The 20790-nt window shown below is 38.5% G+C and overlaps 1 protein-coding gene across 1 annotated transcript in view; it reads left to right on the top strand.

The window, feature by feature from the left end:
• The first annotated feature begins 13541 nt into the window (after window positions 1–13541).
• Window positions 13542–20790, top strand: part of SLC9A9 (solute carrier family 9 member A9) — a 173459-nt gene continuing 166210 nt past the window's right edge. The window contains exons 1-2 of the mRNA XM_054282689.1: window positions 13542–13821; window positions 19453–19655. Coding sequence (XP_054138664.1) covers window positions 13647–13821; window positions 19453–19655 — 378 coding nt within the window. The 5' untranslated portion in view covers window positions 13542–13646. The remainder of the gene's footprint in view (window positions 13822–19452; window positions 19656–20790) is intronic.

The following is a 20790-nucleotide window of genomic DNA, read 5'->3' as shown; positions in this document are numbered from 1 at the left end:
TGACAACCATAATTTTGTACTCCTGCAGGCAAGGTTCCAGCTTTCTGTGATTCTGCAGTTTTAGAAATGTCATTCTCTCATGCAAACCTTTGTACACTGTGGAAGTAACTTAAAAATGGAGGTTTCTGAATTACACTCCATAGTTAAGTGCTTAGAGAGCAAAGACATCTTTGATTACTGCAAATGGGACTGAAGCAGAGGGCAGTGGGAGGGAAAGTCCTCTGTACAGCTATTGGCAGCATTTCTTCCAAATAAAGGGTTGGGCATGGTGACAGCCAAATATGAAGCCCGTCTATAGCTGGATACGTTACTTTAGAAAGATGTTGAATTGCTTGGCAATTCTTTACACTTCTGAACACTTGGCCTGTAACTACTAAGGAATCCCAAAATCATTTGCAAACAGAAATAAATTATACCCTACAAGTCATTTATGATAACTAACATTAAAATATGTGGCAAAGTCAGGAAAGGAATTCAGATGTCTCAGCTCTCTCAAATCTGGACTTTGGAAGAAGTTAACATCATTAGTTCTACATTTATTATTAGCAATTTTCACTCTGAGTTTGTCTTACCAAAAGCATCAATTTCTGAAAAATAAGTGCCATAGGTCCCAAATAGTCATGCTGGTTTCAAAGTAAAAACAAAACCATTCAGTTATTGGGAAGTGGCTTCCTAACACCACTGTGCTTTTGAGACAGTTTTTCTCCTGGTTTACAGGATCCAAATTTTGAGTGATGCTGCCTGCTTCCAGTCCCATCTCAACACTAGTCTCAGTATTGAGGGATCAGAGTTTTTCCCTGACTCTACAAATTAGCTGAATTTCCCTGTCCTTCCGGTATGAGTTTTCTTACAACATGATGTGACTGTCCCATAGGAAATGGTTTCTGCCACTTCATGAAAGAGAAATGGGACCAATTCCCACTTTCTCTGTAGATGTACTTCCATGAGCTGTAACATTTGTCCAATGTTTCAAGAAAAGCAAGATGGAAAAATATGTGGTGATTTCTTGTGAAGGTTAGTTTAATTCCAAAAGCCCTTTTATATTTTCCTTCAAGATTTTGTAATCACTGTCTCGTTTTTGTTGTTTGTTGTTTGGTTGGGGTTTTGTAAGAAAATCCATCATGTGAAAAGGAGTAGGAGGAAAAGATTCTATTTATAAAGCCCCAAGTTTTTACTGTTATTTAAGAAATAAATATCTCTTTCCCCACTAACTCACACTGTATTGACTTCTATTCAAAAAGCAACTTTTGCTTACAGATATGAATGCTGGAAACAAAATCCATTATTTACAGTACTTTTGAAACTATTACCTCGCTTACAGGAAGATGTTTGGACTATTTCAAGTCATTTTACTGCTTCCTTAGGACAAAGAACATATTCTATATAACAACAGTATGTGATATTAAAAAAAAAGGTGGCCTTGAGTGCCTAAATTCCGATGTGAAAATGTCAAACGGGATTTATTTTTATAATGAATTCAGATAGAATGACAGAACACAAGTAACAAGTAGTGATTGTTTGTTTTCATGGCAATATCACCTCTGTGAACTGCAAAAAAAAAATGTGTCTGGTTTAGATTTAGATTGCACAGAAAGAAAAAGCCAAGCTGAAAACAACAATAATTTATGGCTGAGCAGATGGCAAATCAAGCTAACTCTAGATTTAGTTCCAGAGCCAAAGTTCTGTTTAAAATACATTGTTTACCTGGCTAGCTGTTCTTATGGTTCCTTCCCATCCACTGCAAATGAGTGATAAATTTGAGGATTGTCTCAGGGAGTTCTTGCAATATCAAAAGTTGTCCTATTTTCCTTTACAAAATTATAATTTTAATATGAATTATAAAATTGTTAAGGAAGGACATAAAAATTTGCCAATTCCCATTTGATATCCAAATATTCCTCTATTTGTCTACCATGACTGCAATTCAGTTTAAAAATTATATCTCAACCTACCTTTTAAAATGCTATATATCAGTTGAAATATTACATGAAAACTTCTATGATACACTTTCATTTAAAAAAGGAATGTAGTAAGAGGTTTGTGTCAGCATATAATATTTCATTTTGAGGATTTGCTGAATGATGTTTTAGTAACTTTAAATAATATATTAAAACATTTTTGCTAACTTTTTTTCCTGAGAAGTCTGGCTCTTATATGAGAGGGTCATTGTTAAATTCCATGGAATTGTTTTCTATGGAGAATTCAGAAGGAGATTTTGAAATCTGAACTTTCATTGGGAAAATGCAGCCCATTGTATTCTCAGAATATCAACATACTGGTTTTTTACTGCTATTGTAACATGTGAAAAATAATGTTTTATTGTTATAAAATATTGTTATAGCCACATTTCAAATGTTGCTAGTAATAATATTTTTTTAAATCATAATTCCTAGATAGAGGAACAGCTCCCATAGCCAGATAGTGGTATTTTAAGTTTTACCTTTGTTTAAAGCCCCTAAAATTGAATCAACATGCAAAATGTAAATGAATCTCAAGGAATTGCTTTCTTTCAAAGGCAATAAGTGACCATTTGCTCACCCATGTTGAAATGGATCTTTCAACAAAAGGCCATATTCAAAACCAGAGAGCAGATAAACATAATAGCCTGTGTTTTGCTGGCAGAGTCTTCCAGAGTGACAAAGAGAACCTTTAAGATTGCAGAGGAATGTGGCAAGCTTGTTTTATGATGTAATATATCCCATTTAACACCCCAGAAGTACCCTGGTGGTTTTTTTGGTTTTTTTTTTTCCCTTGGGGAATATTATGAAATATAGGAAGAAGTACATTTAAAGGCTATTTCTCTATACATTTAGAAGGTGGGAAGAAGCTCCAAGCAACAAGAGGAATGCTCAATCTTTATGACTGTTCTGCCTTCACATCCAGTAAAAGGTAACTGGTCAGTAAGTTCCAATTTCTCCTCTCAATTTCTCCTCTTTTCCGAGGCCACTTGAGTTGACTCCTCTTTGAAGTGCCAGAATATGTGGATGCACAAAAGATCTGGGGTTTGCTGCTCCAAAACAAATTTCAAAAGGACTGCTGTGAGACATTAATCTAATAATCCCTTAGTTATGGCTCTTTCCATTTCAGAGACTCTTGTTCCTGGTGGGTGAGGCCCTGCCCTGCAGTCTCTGCACACCTGCAGGGCTGTGCTCAGCAGGCAGTGTTGCCAGGTTTGGACGTCAGCCGTGGTGGAGAGAACATTAATGCAAGAGTTCAAGCTGTGCTCCAGAGAAGCCATGTCAAGCACCAACAGATGTAAATCTAAGTCCAACACCCTTTTCCCTTTTTTTCTTGCTAGAGCTGCTCTATAAGGAGCAATTGTTTCTCCTGACCTGCAATGGAGGCAGGAGACTGGCAAGGGAAAGGACAAGGTGGATAAAGAGCACTGTTAACAGCAAATCTGGGAACAAAGCAGGAAAGCCACAAGTGCTGGCTCAGCTTGAATAACTTCCTGCCACTTTCTGTCTGGGATACTTAGCTGATTTATCCTAAAATCGTTTTCTTGTGCTCCCAAGGATGTGGAGCAGATGTCCTGCTTTCTCCTAACCAGTGTCTAACCTGTGAGAGACAAGAGCATCCACAGCAGTCTCAGTGTCCTGGCAGTGCATTGTTTAACCAGATGAGCATTTATTAGGGAGCACTTGTCAGAAAAAAGGTGTGATTTGAAGACTCACAAATTTGGCTTGTTCCAAGCCTTTAGTACCTTGGGATGGTGAGCCCCAGCAGTTCCTCTCCCTACCAGGGCCAGAGAACTGCTGCAAGCTTTAATGTGGGGCATGGATGGAAAGAACAGCCTCAAGCAGGGAATAAGTTTCTCCTTCCCCTCTCACAGCAACAAACACAGCCTTGGGTTGGTTTGTTGCTCACGTCAGATAACATACTTTTACTAGAAAAGCATAGAAAATAATATCTCTCTTTCAAATACCAAAACACAGTTTGTCTGTAAATCACACAAGAACTCACTAGACATCCAAGCAGACTGTGTGAATACTCTGAAATACATTGTGTATGCATGTTAGAAGACAGGACAAAATTCCTCATATGGCTCAGAAATAGAACAGATTACACAGAACACAATTCATAAAGCTTTTCCTAGCAAAGCAGAAAATCTCACAAAAATTAATGATCCCCAAGAATTTTTAGTATTTCAGTTTCCTGTGTCTTCCATAACAGACTGGTGGAAGATGTTCATGTAAAGCCTCAGAAAGTGAAACTTAAGCAAGAAAAGCAGAAGTTGGAATGTTATTCCATCTCCAAACTGACAGAGGAATGAAAATGCTGGAGTCAGCAGAGGATGCTTTGAGTACAGTGGAGTTTATGTATGACTTTTGAATTTCATCTCTACATTATAAATTTTTTTTGTGTATACAACTCGAGATTCTAACACTCCTGAATGCAGTACTTTTGCTTCCTCTCTCTTATACCTGCAAATTAAATACCCAGAAAAATAATAAAACACAGAGAGACACTAAGCATCTTGGAGCCCAACCTTAGCTGGCTCAGACTTTGGATGAGATGACCCTTCAAGTCCCTTCAAATCTAAATTATTCTTTCATTCTGATTTTTTAGTGCTAAATTAATCAGAAATTCAATAAGATAATTGCACAAGATTCACAATAGATCATTGTTTACAATTCATGAGCCTCTGCTCACAGAAAGCCTGGCATTCATAAACAGTAGCAAGCACTTTGACCAACAGGCTTGTGTACAAACAAAGGAGTGCCTAAATGCTCTTTGACCAGCACATGAAACTGATCACCAGAGGACAGCAGAATTCATAAGAAAGGATTTTTTTCATGATTCATCTTAGGAGTCTTGCACAGCTCATCTTTGGAGAGCAGAAGAAAGAGAAAATGAAAATGACTGCTGCAGCAAGAAAAAAATGCCAGGTTTTGAGGGAATTACATTAAGGGAAAGGAGAGATAGGTGAGTCTGAATTCATTCTGTATCTTGGTCTGGGTACAAAAAAAAAAAATGCTACAGAGCAGTGAGCACACCAAAAGCATGGGAGTACCATCAGAGTACCATGAGTTCCTGATGCTCTTTCTGCAGGCATCTGACAGTACCTGAGGAGTGACTCTTGTAGAGATTTACACTCAATATGTGCTTGTACAAGGTGTCATTTCAGTTTTCAGCTGTAATGGCAAGGTTTCTCAATTTCTTGTTTTCCCCTTAGCAAATGAAAATCTCTGTTCATTCTGGCCTAGCTCTTCCAAAAGAGATCAATGGCGCTTATTTAGGTACTTTTCTTTCATCTAGTCATGACTGCTTAAAATGAGCAGATTGTCACACAAAATATGCATGGTACAAGTCTGTAAAAGGACTTCTTAGGTTTTTAATTTTGTAGCAGCTGTTGAAGTGGGCATGTCAGATTTTTTATTCTGGGCATGCTGAAAATGAGACATTTTGTAATCTTGCCTGTAACTTAACCCTTACAGATGGGATCAAGGGTAAGAACTGTTCTGACACACACTCATGGCAAATTTCCCCATAATTTCACAGAAACAGTGAAGAAGAGAGGAGAAAGAAGAGAAAAATAATGAGTTCCTGAAGAGGCTGCCAGATAAAAGCACAAATGACTACAACAGTCATAGTATGTGATAATTCGGGTATACCCAAATGAAACAAACATTTGTGGATGGACACAGCAAATACAGTACTCTCCAACCTCAGCTTCTACTTGAATGAGATTCCTGTGACTTTGAAAATATCTCCAGGATACCTTAAATAGAACAGAAATAGCTCAAGGACAAAGTTGACTTTAAGACATTCTTTGGAGGTCATTCCCACAGTGTCAAAAAAAATTCAGGGATACTGCCAAGAAGTAACATCCTTTGGAAGAACAGCATTATATCTACCTTTTCAGTGGGGATACCTCTTCTGTGAAGTGATGATATCTCCTTGAAATGTTTACTTTCTTGTCACTTTTCCCACAAAGCAACAAAAGGGAAACATTTCTCCTAGTAGAAAAAGAAATAGTCTAAGTACTTTAAAGATTACATTTTTGTTTCACAGTTCTTTTGTTTAAAAGAATACACATAGGTCCTCACAAGGACTACGATATGACTGATCTGAGAATTGACTATTTAGTCACAGAGTTTCTATAATATTCAAAAGAAAAAGATTATCATTTAAGTCAGACTTTACTGAAATACAGTCACAGACATCAAAGCTTTGTTCCCAGGTTCAGCTGTTACTGACTGAATGAAGCCATACCCTGTTGGCCACAGTGCTGAAAGTGGATTCCTTTTGTTATTTATGGACAGGGGAGTTTAGGATCAAACTGTGGTCCAAGTTAATGGCAAAACTCCCACTGACTTCAATTAGAACAGAATTTGGCTCACAGTCTCATTACTGAGCATAACAATTAAAATAAGCTTTTACAAGCTGTATTGCTGTGTAAAAGGGCATGAACCATGCAGCAGATTTCACTGAACCCACAGCCAACAGTCATTGCTATAGCAACTGAGGTTCTAACAAAGGTAGTCACTGTCTCTGTAATCATCAGGTGTCTCTATAGCAACTAGAGTTTCCAGAGAACAAGAGAAAAATATTTGAAAACTGTCAGTTGGAAGAAAAGAGGTTTGTGAATTAGGAGGTTGGAGGCAAGCGCAACGTTGTGGTAAAACATGGCTGGGAGTAAAGAGAAATGATTGTCCCAAACATACACAGGGAATGGCAAAGGAAGAGACAGCACAGGCCAGCGACTCAACTGGAGATGAGAGAGGCATTCCCTTGGGTAAGGAATGCCATGTGGCACTCCAAAGAGACACTCCCAGATCTAAATTACTTATGTTTCAGAAATAATTATTTTAAAGAAAAACTGGTTACTACAAAAGAGTCCAAGGCCAAACTTGGTCTGCAATAGGAGTTACAGTCCACCAGGATTTTCAAAAGCACCTGCTTGCATTTCTTGTGCCCACATTCCTTTACAAACATAGCCCTGTTTGTCTTCAAAATGGAAGAACACAATCTATTCTCTTGAAACGTGGCTGCAGATAGCACAGTACAATTATACAGAAATGATGAGAACTGCTCAATGTTACTTATTTACAAGTTTTTAAACAGTGTTGAAATGAAAAAAAGGAACAGCTGCTGTTTGGATACTAATATAGATGAAAACAGCAGTGTTAATTACAGGTCTATTTCTGTAAAATACAGAGCTTTTAGGCTCTGAGGTAGGCAGCAGGGTTATCTGCAAATAAGAAAGGCCAGCATATGTAAACCTAAATCCCCACAAAAAACAGTTTAGTGATATTGGCAGAGCCTATAAAATAATAACTTTTGACTTACCTGATTCCTACTGCTCTAATGGAAATAAGAACTGGGGCATGATGTTTAGTTTAATTAGGAATAATTCAATATGTTCATGTTCATTAACTAAAATACTCCACATACTTCAGTGGGATCAGCATGCTTTCTCTGAAAATAAAGTCCAAAAAGTAATTACGAATTCCAAATGGGATCCACACCAGTACACTGATGCACTGCAATGCTTTGTTTAAATAACCCTAAACCTATCTTTAACCTGGAAAACTGATAAAAGACTGAGCAGTGCTCGAGTCAGATTTCCATTTCACGTGTATCGAGAGCCCTCTAGTGGGATGTGCTCTCAGATTCGACTGATGCTAAAGAGCAGCCCCTGTCATGCAAGGCAGTGAAATCAGGTGTGTGTTCCTGCATTCATTAGCATTTTGTTACAACACAATGCAATAATGTAATACCATTTCTATCTGAAACAGAAGTCACCAAATGACACACTGATGAATAAAGAACCCAAGTAAAACAAAAAGAACTGTACAAAAATACTTTTTCAAGCAGCATTTGAAGGTTGGGGAGGGGGGGGGGGAGGTGAGTTTGGTGGGGATTTTGTGATTTTTTTGAGGGAGGTTTAAGCCTTAAATGGCAATGATAGTCAGGATGTTTGCTGCTGTGGTGTGGCCATCCTGAATTCAGCAGTTTTGTTGTAGTTGCTCTTTACTCAACACAATTGAATCAGTGATGTGATATCACCATCAATATGGAAGTGTGGGGTATAAATATCATCAGCCCAGGAGAGATTGATCTCTGTGAGAGCTGGTTCAAACCATAAGGACCTCCCAACATGCAGAGAGTCAAGCAAACCTGGCAGAAGGCTGGTGAGGATGAAGGAACACCTGGCTGAGCTCAAACAGGAAAAGGAAAGAGAGAAATGAAGCAGATACAGGTAACCCAGAGGAATACAGAGACCCTGCCTGAGCACGCAGAGCGGGGATGGAAGGAAAAGGGCAGCAAAAGTGGCTCCTGCAAGTGCACACCCAGGCTCAGTGGGGCACAGAAACTACTGACAAAGGACACAGAAAAGTAAAGGAATTCAATGACCTCTTTGCCCCAGTTCTCAGCACACACATTCCAGCTTGTAGCATAGTCTGTGACTGATGGATTGCCTGCTTTTACAGGAAACTAAACTTAAACCAGTAGATATGCATAAGTCCACAGTTCTAAGAGTTGAACATGAGTCAGCTCCCCAAAGTAGTCTACCACCAGGAAACTGTAATTTACACAATTGATAAAATGATAAAAATTATCTAGATTTTTTTTTTCATTTATTAAAAATTTAAAGTAATACCACAGGGCAGCAGTTCAAGCTGACAATGAGCATTAAACCCACAGAAGTAAACCTAGAAATACTTCTTTCATAATCCTGACATTCAATTGTGTGGATTAATTTTAACTGCATAAACAGGTAATATTAGTTTTCCTCAATTTTGTAAGAAGTAATTTCGTTCTGAACCTGGTGGCTGAAACTGTCTAAACAGATTAACTCTCCTGTAACTACTCATAGAACCAAAGTGCTTCCTGTCTTTTGAAGCTTTTATTTCTTCAGACATGCTGGCATTTCTGTCTTATCAGTGAGAAAAGCACACATGAGCCTTTCAGCTCTGTCTAAACTGAATTTGGTCTCAGAAGGCAGATTCCAGCATGAGCTGGTTGTTACATCACAGGGTGCATCAAATTTACTCATGCTCCAAGGGGAGAAAAGATTTTCCTGTGTTGATACAATGCCTCTGGACAGTGACATATGAGCAGAAGGATCACAAGTGTTGGGAGATTAAAAGTCCAGTTCCACTCAATTCAATGTGTATTCATCATAATTAGTACAGTATTTTAATAAATCAGTAAAACAGCCTCCGAACCAAAGAGGAAAAAAAAAAAAAACAAACCAGATTTTATCTTCTGGATAGAAAGCTGTATTCCAGTGAGCAGAAATTATTCTTAAAGCTATTTTTCAGCTAAGTGTAATAGCTGCAACATAGAGATACATAGATTATGTGGATTTATTTCTGTCTCTACAGGCTCTGTGACCCATGTAGATTGAATACCAGCAATATCAAATAAGAACCAGAGTCTGACCTCAGACAAAAAAGAGAGAATAAGCAACCAGCAAAAACTGGTTTCATAGGAGGACTATTCTAAGCAGTAGAAGAAGGAATTTTAAAATGCACAGAGGCCTGGCAGTTATAAATGATGCTCAGCCCACCACTGTGGGCTTAGTGGCCTTAAGTGGCCTTAGCCCACAGTGGTTCCTGGGCAGTTGTATCAGAGCAGGAGCCAGCAAGGCAGATCTTCTTGGCTGGAATGGATTAGAGAAGGATAACCACTTGTGATCCCACTAATCCTGTTCCAGTCTGTCTGGGGGTTTCAGGCAAGTGAGCTGTGACAGAACACTTTTTCTCTGTGTACTCACAAAGTGATTGACTTCTCAGGTTCAGAGTTGGTTTGGCTTGGTCTTTTAATTATATATACAGGTGCACTTGTTTTCAGTGTTTGCTTTTACTGTTGTCTGTATTTTTCCTATGCTGGCAGAGCTGCCAGTGGTGCTAAAGCACAGTATCTTTGCTTGGAATTCCCACTAACTATAATTTATTACCATTTTTACATTATGCTCCTTTTCTGACTTTGTATCTTCCAAGGTGAGAATCCCTCTACTGATTTACAAGACTCCTCTTGCTTTTTATTCCATCTTGAGAGTTCCTATTACAGCAGACTTCTACATCTGCCAAGCTAAGGATTATTATTCTGTGAAATCCATAGAGTTGATAAGGTGGACACAGAAAATTAGACTGCTGCCTCTTGTTCATTAAAATTACATGCCAAAGGAGATGAAGCAAATACTATTTGTAGTAAGAACATAGTATTATGAGAATTACTTGACATACTGCCTTCCACAAAATCTTGTTTTTCTCTTTCACCTGTTAAGTAATATTGAAAATATCTTCCCCATGAATACTTTCTTTATTCACCTGGTAGCCTGTTTTAAAGTCAAAATGTACCTTTCTGTTTTATAAAGTTCTCTTCCTTCTTAATTTATCATCTGTTATCAATATTGGAAATATGATGCAGCTGTTGCAACAGACAGTTTTCCTAATTAACCTGCAAACCAACCAGAACTTGGAAAGAAGTTATTCCATTTTTAGGAAGAGAAATTTCTGCAGGGCCTCAATATCCCTAAAAGCAGGTTTATCTGAAATAATGTGGAAAGACCTGAGCACAAAAAAAAAACATTAACTGGTCACATTGCCAACAGTTTTTCAAGTGAGACCTTACTGGAAACCCAGGTAAAGGTTTTCTGAGTCCATACTGGTTTTCTGTGTATTTTCCATGGGTAGCTCTCTTTTCTCTATAGAGCTGCTCCTAATCTACTCAGACTCATCATTCTTTACAAAACTGTACATAACAAAAAATTTGCTTAAGAAACACTGGAGAGGTGATATGGCTTAATTTAGCTCAAGAGGTTTCTGGCTCTGTGTACCTCTAATAAAATCGCATGGCATACAGAGAACAATAATACAGCCATACCAGTCAGGACAGGGTGTAACAAAACTAACAGGATTGAAACATTTCATGCAGGCTCTTCTATGACCCACAGCTTTCACATTAGCTGCTCTCCATGTATGACTGAACATTTGAGGCATCCCTCTAAGTAGTCTATAGGTACCAAATGACACCAGATTATTAAAAGCAAAAAGCATTCCTAAGATCCTGCACTACTTCATGCCAATACATTTCCCCCAACAATGCATGTATAAAATTATCACTTACAAACATCTTGCAACAGTTATTCTGCCTTAACCATTCCATCTTTGGCATATTTCAGATAGTGTATAGTAATGATGAATACAGTGGTTGAGAATGCAAAGAAAAACAATAGTTTTTAGATGTCAATTCTGGATTCCTCAGAAGCTGCAACTATGAAGAGTGGCTGGGTCTGGAAAGCTGATTTGAAACTGTCTCACACCTCTGAGAGGAAAGCAACACCTGAAACCCCAGTCCTGTGACATGGTGAGTGCTGTTTAGAACCAGACCTTCCCAAAATTATGGAAGGAGCTTTGGCAGAGTTTAAGCCCCAAGTCCAACACCTGCAAGCCTGATGCAAACCTGAAATTCTGTTCTCATTCAAGCTCTGATCTGCTGCAAATTGCTGTAACGTGTGATTGCTTCACAAACACGTATCACATTATCTTTTGAGATAGGATTATAAATCTGCCCTATTTTGCAAAAGAGAAAAGGCAGCTTTGGAAATTGACACTTATGTGTTTCAGATATTTCATACCACACCTGCTCTAGCAGTAAGACTAAGGAACTCCTTGTTACTTAGTGAAAAATATGAGTTTGGGTAAATTAAAATGAAAACCTGAGCCTGGTCTCCCAAATCTGAAGTGAATAGTCCAATCACTGGGATTTTCAGAACAAAATTACCTTCTTTCACTGTTTTAGGCTGCTTCTCCATTGATTTTATTACAAGAGCCTGCAAATTACTTATTTCACAGGGTGGAAATGAAGTGGCTTTCATAATAAACAAATCCTTGGGTTTTATTGCAAAAGAAACTGAATGTGATTCTTTTAAATTGATTTTTTTTTTCGCTTGCTTTTGATACTTCCACATTGGAGATGAATGATCAGACCCACAAAATTGAGGTCATTGGCATTTCCAAATTGGGACTATGAAAACCATATCAAGCCTTTATTTTTTTTTCTCCTCTGTGAAAGCTATAAGCCTTGGCTATGTGACTAACATTTTTTTAAACAGTTGCATTAGTTGTATATGAAATTGCTACACCAAATTCCCTTACATTATTTTTTTAATTCAAAATACAGTATTGAATAATTCTCAAAAAGTACCAGTTAGAATTGTTACTCTTGCTTAAAATAGAGTTGCAGTTCATTAGTTTGGGAGGTGTCCTCTGGTTTCTGCCAGCTTTGCATCTCACTGAGGGTCCCTTGAAAATTAGTTGAGAAATACAGTTTTGACTTAACCCTGATCACGTTTGCAAATTGTAAGGTAAACCTACAGAAAGAAAGAGAAAATGAGGGAAACACAAAGGAGAGAAAATAGTGAAACATGTAGAGAACGAGACAGAGATTAAAAAAAATATCTGGTAAGCAAAGAAAAAGCATTGATGAAAAAAAATTAGGAGGAAAATAATTCTTACAAAGTGAAAGAAAAAAGGGGCTGAAATCTGCTTATGCAGAAGACAAAACTGATTGATTATTGAGAACAAAATATTTAGACTGATGGAAGAACCAGTGCCTCCCTGGGAACACTCTATTATGAGCTACAGCCCCAAAACCACGGAGATATGGACAGCTGGGTATTCCTGGGTTATTCCCCTTTGACACCTACCTGACTTGGAACAGATTTTGTACAGATTATTTAACTCCAAAATGTGTTTTAAAATAAAGCTATGAGAATTTAACATCAAACAATGAGAAGATTATCTTTTGTAATGAGCATAAAAATTGCTGGTTTTCTGATGAAGACTAGAGCTTGTTTGAAATTCTCTGTATGTAAATGCATAGCAGCCTTGACCAGAGACAAAAGCCCAGGAGTATTTGCTATCCATAGAGTTTTTTTACTGTTTTTCTGGCATAATGGGATAATGAACTTAATAAATCAAAAAGTGCAAACATTTTATTCTGTTCAATAGGGGGGGTTTTAAGTACTTCTAATTCCAGGTAATTGGACCCTTGCTTTTATAGAGATCTGTCTTCTGGCAGGATCAATACAAGTGCCTAAATCTTGAAATCCATATTCCTGATTTGTTTTCTTCTTCTGTCTTTGCACCATAGAAGTGCCACCTTTTTTCTATGTGATTTACATCTAAACGTGGGGAAGTGGGAAAGAGGAAAGGTGCTTAAACTTCCAAAGTGCAGTGGAAGTTTTTATGCCATTTTTTAACATAATTTTTTCCACCTTAAACTCTGAAGACAAAATAGGACTCCTAGGATTCAGATTGGGCTGTAAACTACAGGAAGAAAACATGATGAACGCACGCTGAGTTTTGCAACAGAATTTGAGAGATGGAGAGTCTGAGCCTTGGAGGCAATTTGTGCATCCACAGCCAGAGCAAGCGCAGTCCAGCGACACAATCGCACCGTTAGAAATGAGACAGGGCAGCTTTAAGAGAGAAACAGGAAGCTGTAACTAGAATCCAGCTGAATTCTGAGCTGGGGCACTTCACCATGAGGCTGCAAATGAAACAGATGTGCTTGCTGTGAATTTCTGTACTATCTGGAGTTTTTGTACTGAAGGTGACAACACTTTCCTTCCCAGGATTTTTTTTTTCTTCTTTTATTTTTCACAAACTTTCTATAAAGGGAATGAAATGGAGAAGTTGAAGAAATATGTATCAGTGAAAGATGAAGATCACTTTTATCATCAGGGAGCTGTGGAACTACTAATCTTTAACTTTCTGCTCATTCTTACAATATTAACAATTTGGTTGTTCAAAAACCATCGATTCCGCTTTCTGCATGAAACTGGAGGAGCTATGCTTTATGGTGAGTATAAATTCAAGGGCCAGCATAACACTGGACTAGTTGCATATTTATGATGAGGCACTTGAGATCAAGTGCTGACAAAGCTCAGAAATGTGCTGAATTAAATGTCATCAGCTCCCTAAGTGTGGGGTGAAATAATGATGTGACAGCATCTCTCCTGAAGTAGCCAGAGGCTGCCTGGGTAGGGGAGCAGCTGTGAGGAGCTGGTTGTCCCCAGCATGTGCATTCTGCTCCCTGTGCCCAGGCAGCAGAGCTGGGGACTTCACTGTTTACAACAACAGCCTGCTTGGGTTTGTCCAGCGTTCAAAGCTGTTAGTCTAAGGAGCCTTGTGGATACAGACATGCTGTCTAATAAAGTTTAAATCTTCAGAGCTTTCTCTTGGCTTTGCTCTGTGCCTTTGAAAAGCACACTGAAGAATGTGTCTCGAGTTTGCTCTCAATGCTGTCATTGTAGGGTAACTCTAGCTTGCCTGCCTAGTTCTAATCTTTGATGAAGTTTTGCCATGTTGCATTTCACTCTCACACAGAACTTTCTGCATTGTTCCCCAAGTACTCTCTGGTTTAATGGCTCACACTTACATGTGTAATGACTTCTCTTGGCACTCTTAGTGCTGTTTCACTGAGAGACTCTGCTGCCATAAGATACATACAGGAAGGCAAACTGTCAAAATGGAAGATAGAAATCAACATCTCAGCCATTACCTGAGTACCAGCCTGACACATTCTGTGCACACCACATCCTCTAGCAGTGCAATACCCAAAGCTGCTTTTGTTAAGATGGGTGCCTCTACTGCAGGAGCTTCCTTCTCACTGTTGTGCTGTTTGCATGTGCAGTTGATGGCATTTTCCTCAAGATTGAGACAAAAGCCAAAACAGAAATGAAATATGGGAGAATACAACAAAACAAAAATAAACAAGTGTGGAAATAGAGTTTTAGTCATCATTTGATTCTGTTTTGCTGCCTGCCCAGAACATACTCTGCACATCATGAGGATAACCTGCTCATATTCTTTGGATTGGTTAAGAGATGAGTGCTTCAGCAGGACAAAGCTTTTGAATTGTTAAAACATTCCTCATTATTGCAAATAAACTATCTCTTTAGTCTTGCATTATTGATGGCAGTCTTCAAACAGGAAAAAGCTTATCTGTAGGATCTAAAAAGCTAATACTGCCCCTTCTTATCCTTCAAAACTTTGGATATGGGCATAGTTATCTTTAACACCATGGAATGGAAACATTAAAAAGAGTGAAATTTCAGAGGTCATAAGAGAGGTTGTCAGATCAGCTGGCAGCCACTTTGGGAGAAAATCTTCATGGCACCAAGCAAGCACTGACAGTGGGACAAGTCCTGCCCTCACTTAATTTCTCCTTCCCTTTCCAAACAATTCTAATTTCTACCTTTTCTGCACAAAAAGAGGTCCCAGTCCTGCCAGTTTGCTTTGCTCCAGCCCATTGAGCTATTTATTAGATATGTGAATAGCAATCCAATGAACTGAGAAACTGCCTTCAAGTGATAGGACATGGGCACTTATTGCACAGTGTGTCCCACAGGATGGCAGGTGGGCCCCATTCCTCGACTGTGCCCTCAGGGGAGCAGCAGTGGAGAGGACAGGGAAGGCAAAGTGTGAGGAACACCAGGGGAAAAGAAAAAAACAAACATAGAAAGACAAAACCAGGAAGTTTTACAGTTACTGCAAAATGCTGAACAGCCACAAACAGAACACAGCCTGATAGAAAGTGCTATTTAAAGTAGAGAACAAATGAAAGGGGGGGTTAGGGTTAGGTTTTTTTATTTTATAGGCTTAGTAGCAGAATTCAGTTTTAGGCTGAATAGTTCCAACTAGAAAAAAAACACAACCATACTATCTGTTTAGAAACCTAAATAACTGAGGTGCATTAATTTTTTTTTAAGCAAAGCAATGGTTCAACAATAAGTACAGCTATATTTTAATTTTTAAATCTTTCCACAAAGTAAAAAAAAAAAAAAAAAAAAAGCATTTTGAATAATGCAGAATTAATTCAACATTATTTCACAAAGTGCATATATGTTTTTGTGTGTATATATATATACAGCAAGGCATTTAGCTTGAAAGTATTTAAAGACTCAAATTATTTTGTCTGTTTTGAGACCAAACTGAAAAATCACTCACAAAAAACAAGGAAGAATACAGACTTACCTTCATTCATTCATTCCTTGGTTTTCCTGAGTCTCAGAAAGCAAGTTTCCCTTCACATTGTAGTTGGGTTTGATAAACAGACCACTAATAGTAAACTCAATAATTCCTGATTCCTGTAGACCAGGGAGACACGTGGGTATGAGAGAGTTTCCTATACAAGAGCACACTCAGGAATAGTGTGGGGATGATCTACAGCGGCACTGATAAAACAAAGCCCCTTGCCTGGGGTCAGAGCAGGTGAGCCCTCTCAGAACACCAGCCCCAGGATGTGGCCTCTTGGGCCTGGAGAAGACACAAGGAGCCAAGAGAACACCAAAGTGCCTGCAGCCACCTCCTGCCAGGCCACACAGCTTTAAATGCCTCAGCCATAAACCATTAGGCACCAAATCCCCCATGTAAGATGTAAGTCAGGGCTCTTCACAGTGCAGCAATAACCCAGAGCTGTGCAGTGACAAACTGAGTGCAAGCATCCAAACTGTTCATTCTCCCCACAACTCAGGTGTCAGGCTCACACAGAGGTACCACCACAGCACTGAGTAAGAGGCTAAAATACTCTGGCAAGTAGGCAGCCAGAACTGAACTTCAACAAAAAAGCCGAACCAGCAGCAACTCAAGCTGTGCCTTTTATATGGGAGGTTAATTACCAAATTTAAATGGAAATTGTTCTCAGCTTGAGTAACTGTCACCCCTAGGGAGTGGGTGGTACCCCCCAGGTGAAGGTGGGGCTGGTTGCAGGTGTACCAGCCTTCAATGCTGTGCTCCATGGCATTAGTTGGTGAGACAGGAATGAAAACACAAAAAGGCTGAATGACAGAAGAACCATTGTGGTGCTGACATGAAATGGCTTTGGGTTACTGTGGCTAGAGGTGTTTCAGCAGGTTTGGAGGGGACAGGTTTTGACAGGTGTGCAGAGGGAAAGCTGACTCACAGAAACCCTCTGCAGCCCCTCCTGAGCATCCCAATTATTTGGGAGTGAGGCACAATCAGTTCTGGATTCAGCTTTGCTGGAGGTGTCTAATGATGAACACTCTCATTCTTATACCTTCTAAATCCAGCAAGCCTCTTGTGTGAAATAATTCTGTTTGCCTTCTGATGGTGTGTTCTGAGTATCCCCATACCTCACAGGCAGAAATGGATGGAACAGGTGCCAGAAGGAGAAATCTCTGAACCTCCATAAAACAGTATTTCATTGTCTTCCTGATTAGAACATTCATGATGAAGAAAGGTTGTTGGGACTCGGAAGAGACATAGGAAAATCACAATTAAGGCAGAAATTTTGTAGTGGTGAGGTGAAGAGAGGAACATCATTGTTGAAAGTTAGAAATTTGAAATAAAACCTTAAATTTGGAAAAATCAAGTGATGACTAAAACTGCCTCCCTGAGTACTACTACAGAAAGCATTTAACAGCTGACTGGATTAAATCCTGGGGAAAGAACAGTCCTGTTTAGCTCAGGAGTTTGACACAATTTGACACAAAAAATCCCACCAATGATCACATCTGTAATTAATGATGTTATCCTGCTTCTACTGAAGAACCTGGAGAACCTGCATTGCCTTCAGTTGAAGCAGGACTGAGCTGTAGTTAGAGTGAGATTTTGCTGCAAGATCTGACTTCATAGAACAGTTGAGACTTTTTTAAAGAAATCTGTAATATTAGTGGCAGCCTTTTCTGTTTCAATGCTGCATTTAAATAAATGTGCTTAAAACACTTTTTGAATAGTCTTTTTCTGCCAGTGTCCTCACACAGGCCTTGGTGAATGTCTACAAAACATTTCTGTTACCTGAGCAGATTATGTAATTCCTGGTAATAGAAGTAGTAGTTTAAAACACTGAGTCATAAGGAAAAAAAATGGTAAAGGAAAACCTGTACATTTTCTGCTCCAGAGAATGAAAAATATCAAGTTTATAAAATTAAACTGAATTTTTAACATATTTGAAATTGAATTTAAAAATTAATTATGTGATTCTTCTGGAGGAAATCTAATAAAAATAAGCTGAAAACCCTGACAGTTCTAACTAATGAATGGTTTCCTGGTTTCTGACTCATGATTTTGGACATCTGGGCTGAGCACTGTGGAAGTCATATTTCATAGTGGCACATGCAGTGCTTGCTTCCCTTTACATACACATACCTTCCCCTAACATTTTGAGGAATTCTGTCTTTTACTATAGCTAGATTTATTATCTGATTTATTGCATGAATGCTGTGTAACATAGGAGAGAGGTCTTGGGATTTTCTACAGTTATTGAAATCCTCCATCATTTTAGAAAGCAACCACACTAAACAATAGATTCTAAACAAGCACAAATGCCTCCACACACTAAAACAGACACTACAGCTGTTACTCAGCATCCCTCCAAGAAGCTACAAACCTGACTTACCGCTATGTCAGGAATCTGCAGTTCCAAAAGTCCCTGTTAGGAGGAGATGTGACAAAAACAAGGATTCTTGAGGTCCTTGTGATCACTTGTATTCCCCTTCTGATTATGGGATCAAACTGAAACTGTAACATTAGATTTTGCAGATGCTTCTCTGATATTTCATGTAATTTAATTTCTTTCTTGTCTTTTAATAGTAAGTATATCTATCTAGATTTTTAGGTGTCTTCCATCAATATTTCATCTGAGCATTCTTAGCATTTTATGGTTATGCTAATAATTAGTAGCTGTAAAGCTGTTCAATCTATACATGGGACTGAAAGCATACATGACATAAAAGAAATATGGAAATTAAATTTGAAACCAAATCAAAGTCTCTGAGGGTGGAAATAATCTCAGTAATATTATCTAGCTAAATATTACCTCTCCTAAAATAAACATGCAGCCTCCCAGTAGAGCCCACAGAAAGAGTCATACTGTCCAGAGGATGGCTGCAGAAATACATTTTCCTTTCTGTTAAATGTAATGGGAAACAAAATACCTGTAAGACCCCTACATTGTAGATAGTCTTATAATTCCTTCCCTTCTTCCTGATTTTATTTTTCTATGTTTTTGCAGTCTCAAAAATGCAATCTTCTACAGAAAGCAGAATGTGCCTGAGGATGTGTCAGAGTTTTGTCCCCACAAATGAAGTGTGTAAAATACCCAACAGCACAGCTAATGTTTATATGCTCAATTCAGCACAGGAGTTGTGCAGACATCTCCCTGCTCTAAATAACTATTGAAAATGCAGTGGATGAGAAACTCGGATAATTATTATGCCAGCAACTGGATCACAAAAATAGGAGTATGACTGTGCATATGTCAAACCAACATCTGCATTCTAATGAAATTACCATTTTGGGAGAATATTTTGTGGTCATCTATGAAGTGTTGAGAGAGGTTCTGTAGATGTAGAAACACTGAAAAGGTATCCTAGTTTTGGCAGAGCTAATTTTTTCTCTAAATGTGTGGCATCAAATACTTAAAAGTACTTGAATATCTTTAATTTTTCTTTTTTTCTTTACTCTCCAGGCCTTGTAATGGGATTAATTATACGATATGTGACAAAATCACCAGATGTTGAAAGTGGTACTGTTTATGAATGTGAAAAACTGAAATCTGGGCCATCCACTCTGCTTATTAATATAACTAATCAGGTCTATGAATATCAATACAAAAGAGAGATCAGCCACCACAATGTCAATGGTCACCAGGGCAATACAATGCTTCAAAAGGTAAAAGTTATCTTATTTTATCTTATTTATGCTCTAAACTCTGTTTTTATTTTCAGGCTTGAGAGAGGAAAACAAGCTTTAAGTTAAAATGAGACAGAGAGAGAGTCTGTTCTGAATTTAGGGTGGGGAAGAAGAACAGTAAAGGAAAGGAAGTGTGGTAGAGCCCTGACCATCATTTACCTCCAGGCTGACTGTGCACTCACAGAATGGTTTCCTGAGCTGTTTCAAATGGCAGTCCCAGCTCCTGCAGACACTGAGTTCACTGCAGACACAGCTGCTAACTTGGATTCATTGCCACTAAACCTTTATAAACCCCACTGATATCTTTATTTTTCCTCTGCCTTCAAAGTGACTTGCTCTGGCAGGAAAATGCAAAAGGAGGTTACCTCCTGTGGATAGCACAGGAAACTGCAAACTCTGAACATTTTTCAAAACACAAACTTATAAATATGTACTTAATGTACACTTAAATTCATCACAGCATTCTCATACATTGTTCCACTCCTGCAGTGGTCCTCAGTAGGGAGACAGCACTGGGGCAATTCAGGCTGGATGCAACAAGGGAAGTGTAGGAGTCTTTCACAATGCCATGGCCCTTTCTTTTTCCAGTATATAAAAAAAGAAATTCACTTTTTTAGTATATGTTTCCCTGGTCACATAATATTTGCTTCTTATAATGTTCACTTTTTTTTTTCAATGGCAGCCATTTGAAGAACACTGGAGTGCAGAAGCACTTTGTAAACCTGCATTTTGTGCTAAAAAACATTTTATATTCACATGAAGCTCCAAAGCCCCTACCTATGGCTTTTTACAATAGTGCAATGTATTATTTAGCTTTTTTCCAAATATTATTGTTTGTCTAGCACAGTAATGCATGATCCTGTGTATTATACAATTATTGCTAGGAAAACTTTTAAGTTATGCTTAGACTGTGCACTGTGGAGCTCAGCAGAATTTGCATTTAACCATCTGCTCAAATTTCTTGCTGATGCAGCAGCATTGTGTGCCTGTCTGCTGTTACTGCCAGACTTGCCCTTCTCAGAAAGAACCAGACTGTCAAGGCCCATTAGAGTTGTGGTGGGTGGAGACAGGAAAATACTGTGGCAGTCAGACTAATCAGGTTTTGCTGAATCTC

The sequence above is a fragment of the Melozone crissalis genome, unplaced genomic scaffold (assembly GCF_028551555.1).
Source record: "Melozone crissalis strain CALT ecotype California unplaced genomic scaffold, PUWL_Pcris_2 ptg000034l_1, whole genome shotgun sequence".
Lineage (NCBI taxonomy): Eukaryota > Metazoa > Chordata > Aves > Passeriformes > Passerellidae > Melozone > Melozone crissalis.
The sequence above is the reverse complement of the archived record's forward strand: the minus strand, read 5'-3'. Positions and strand labels throughout refer to the sequence as shown.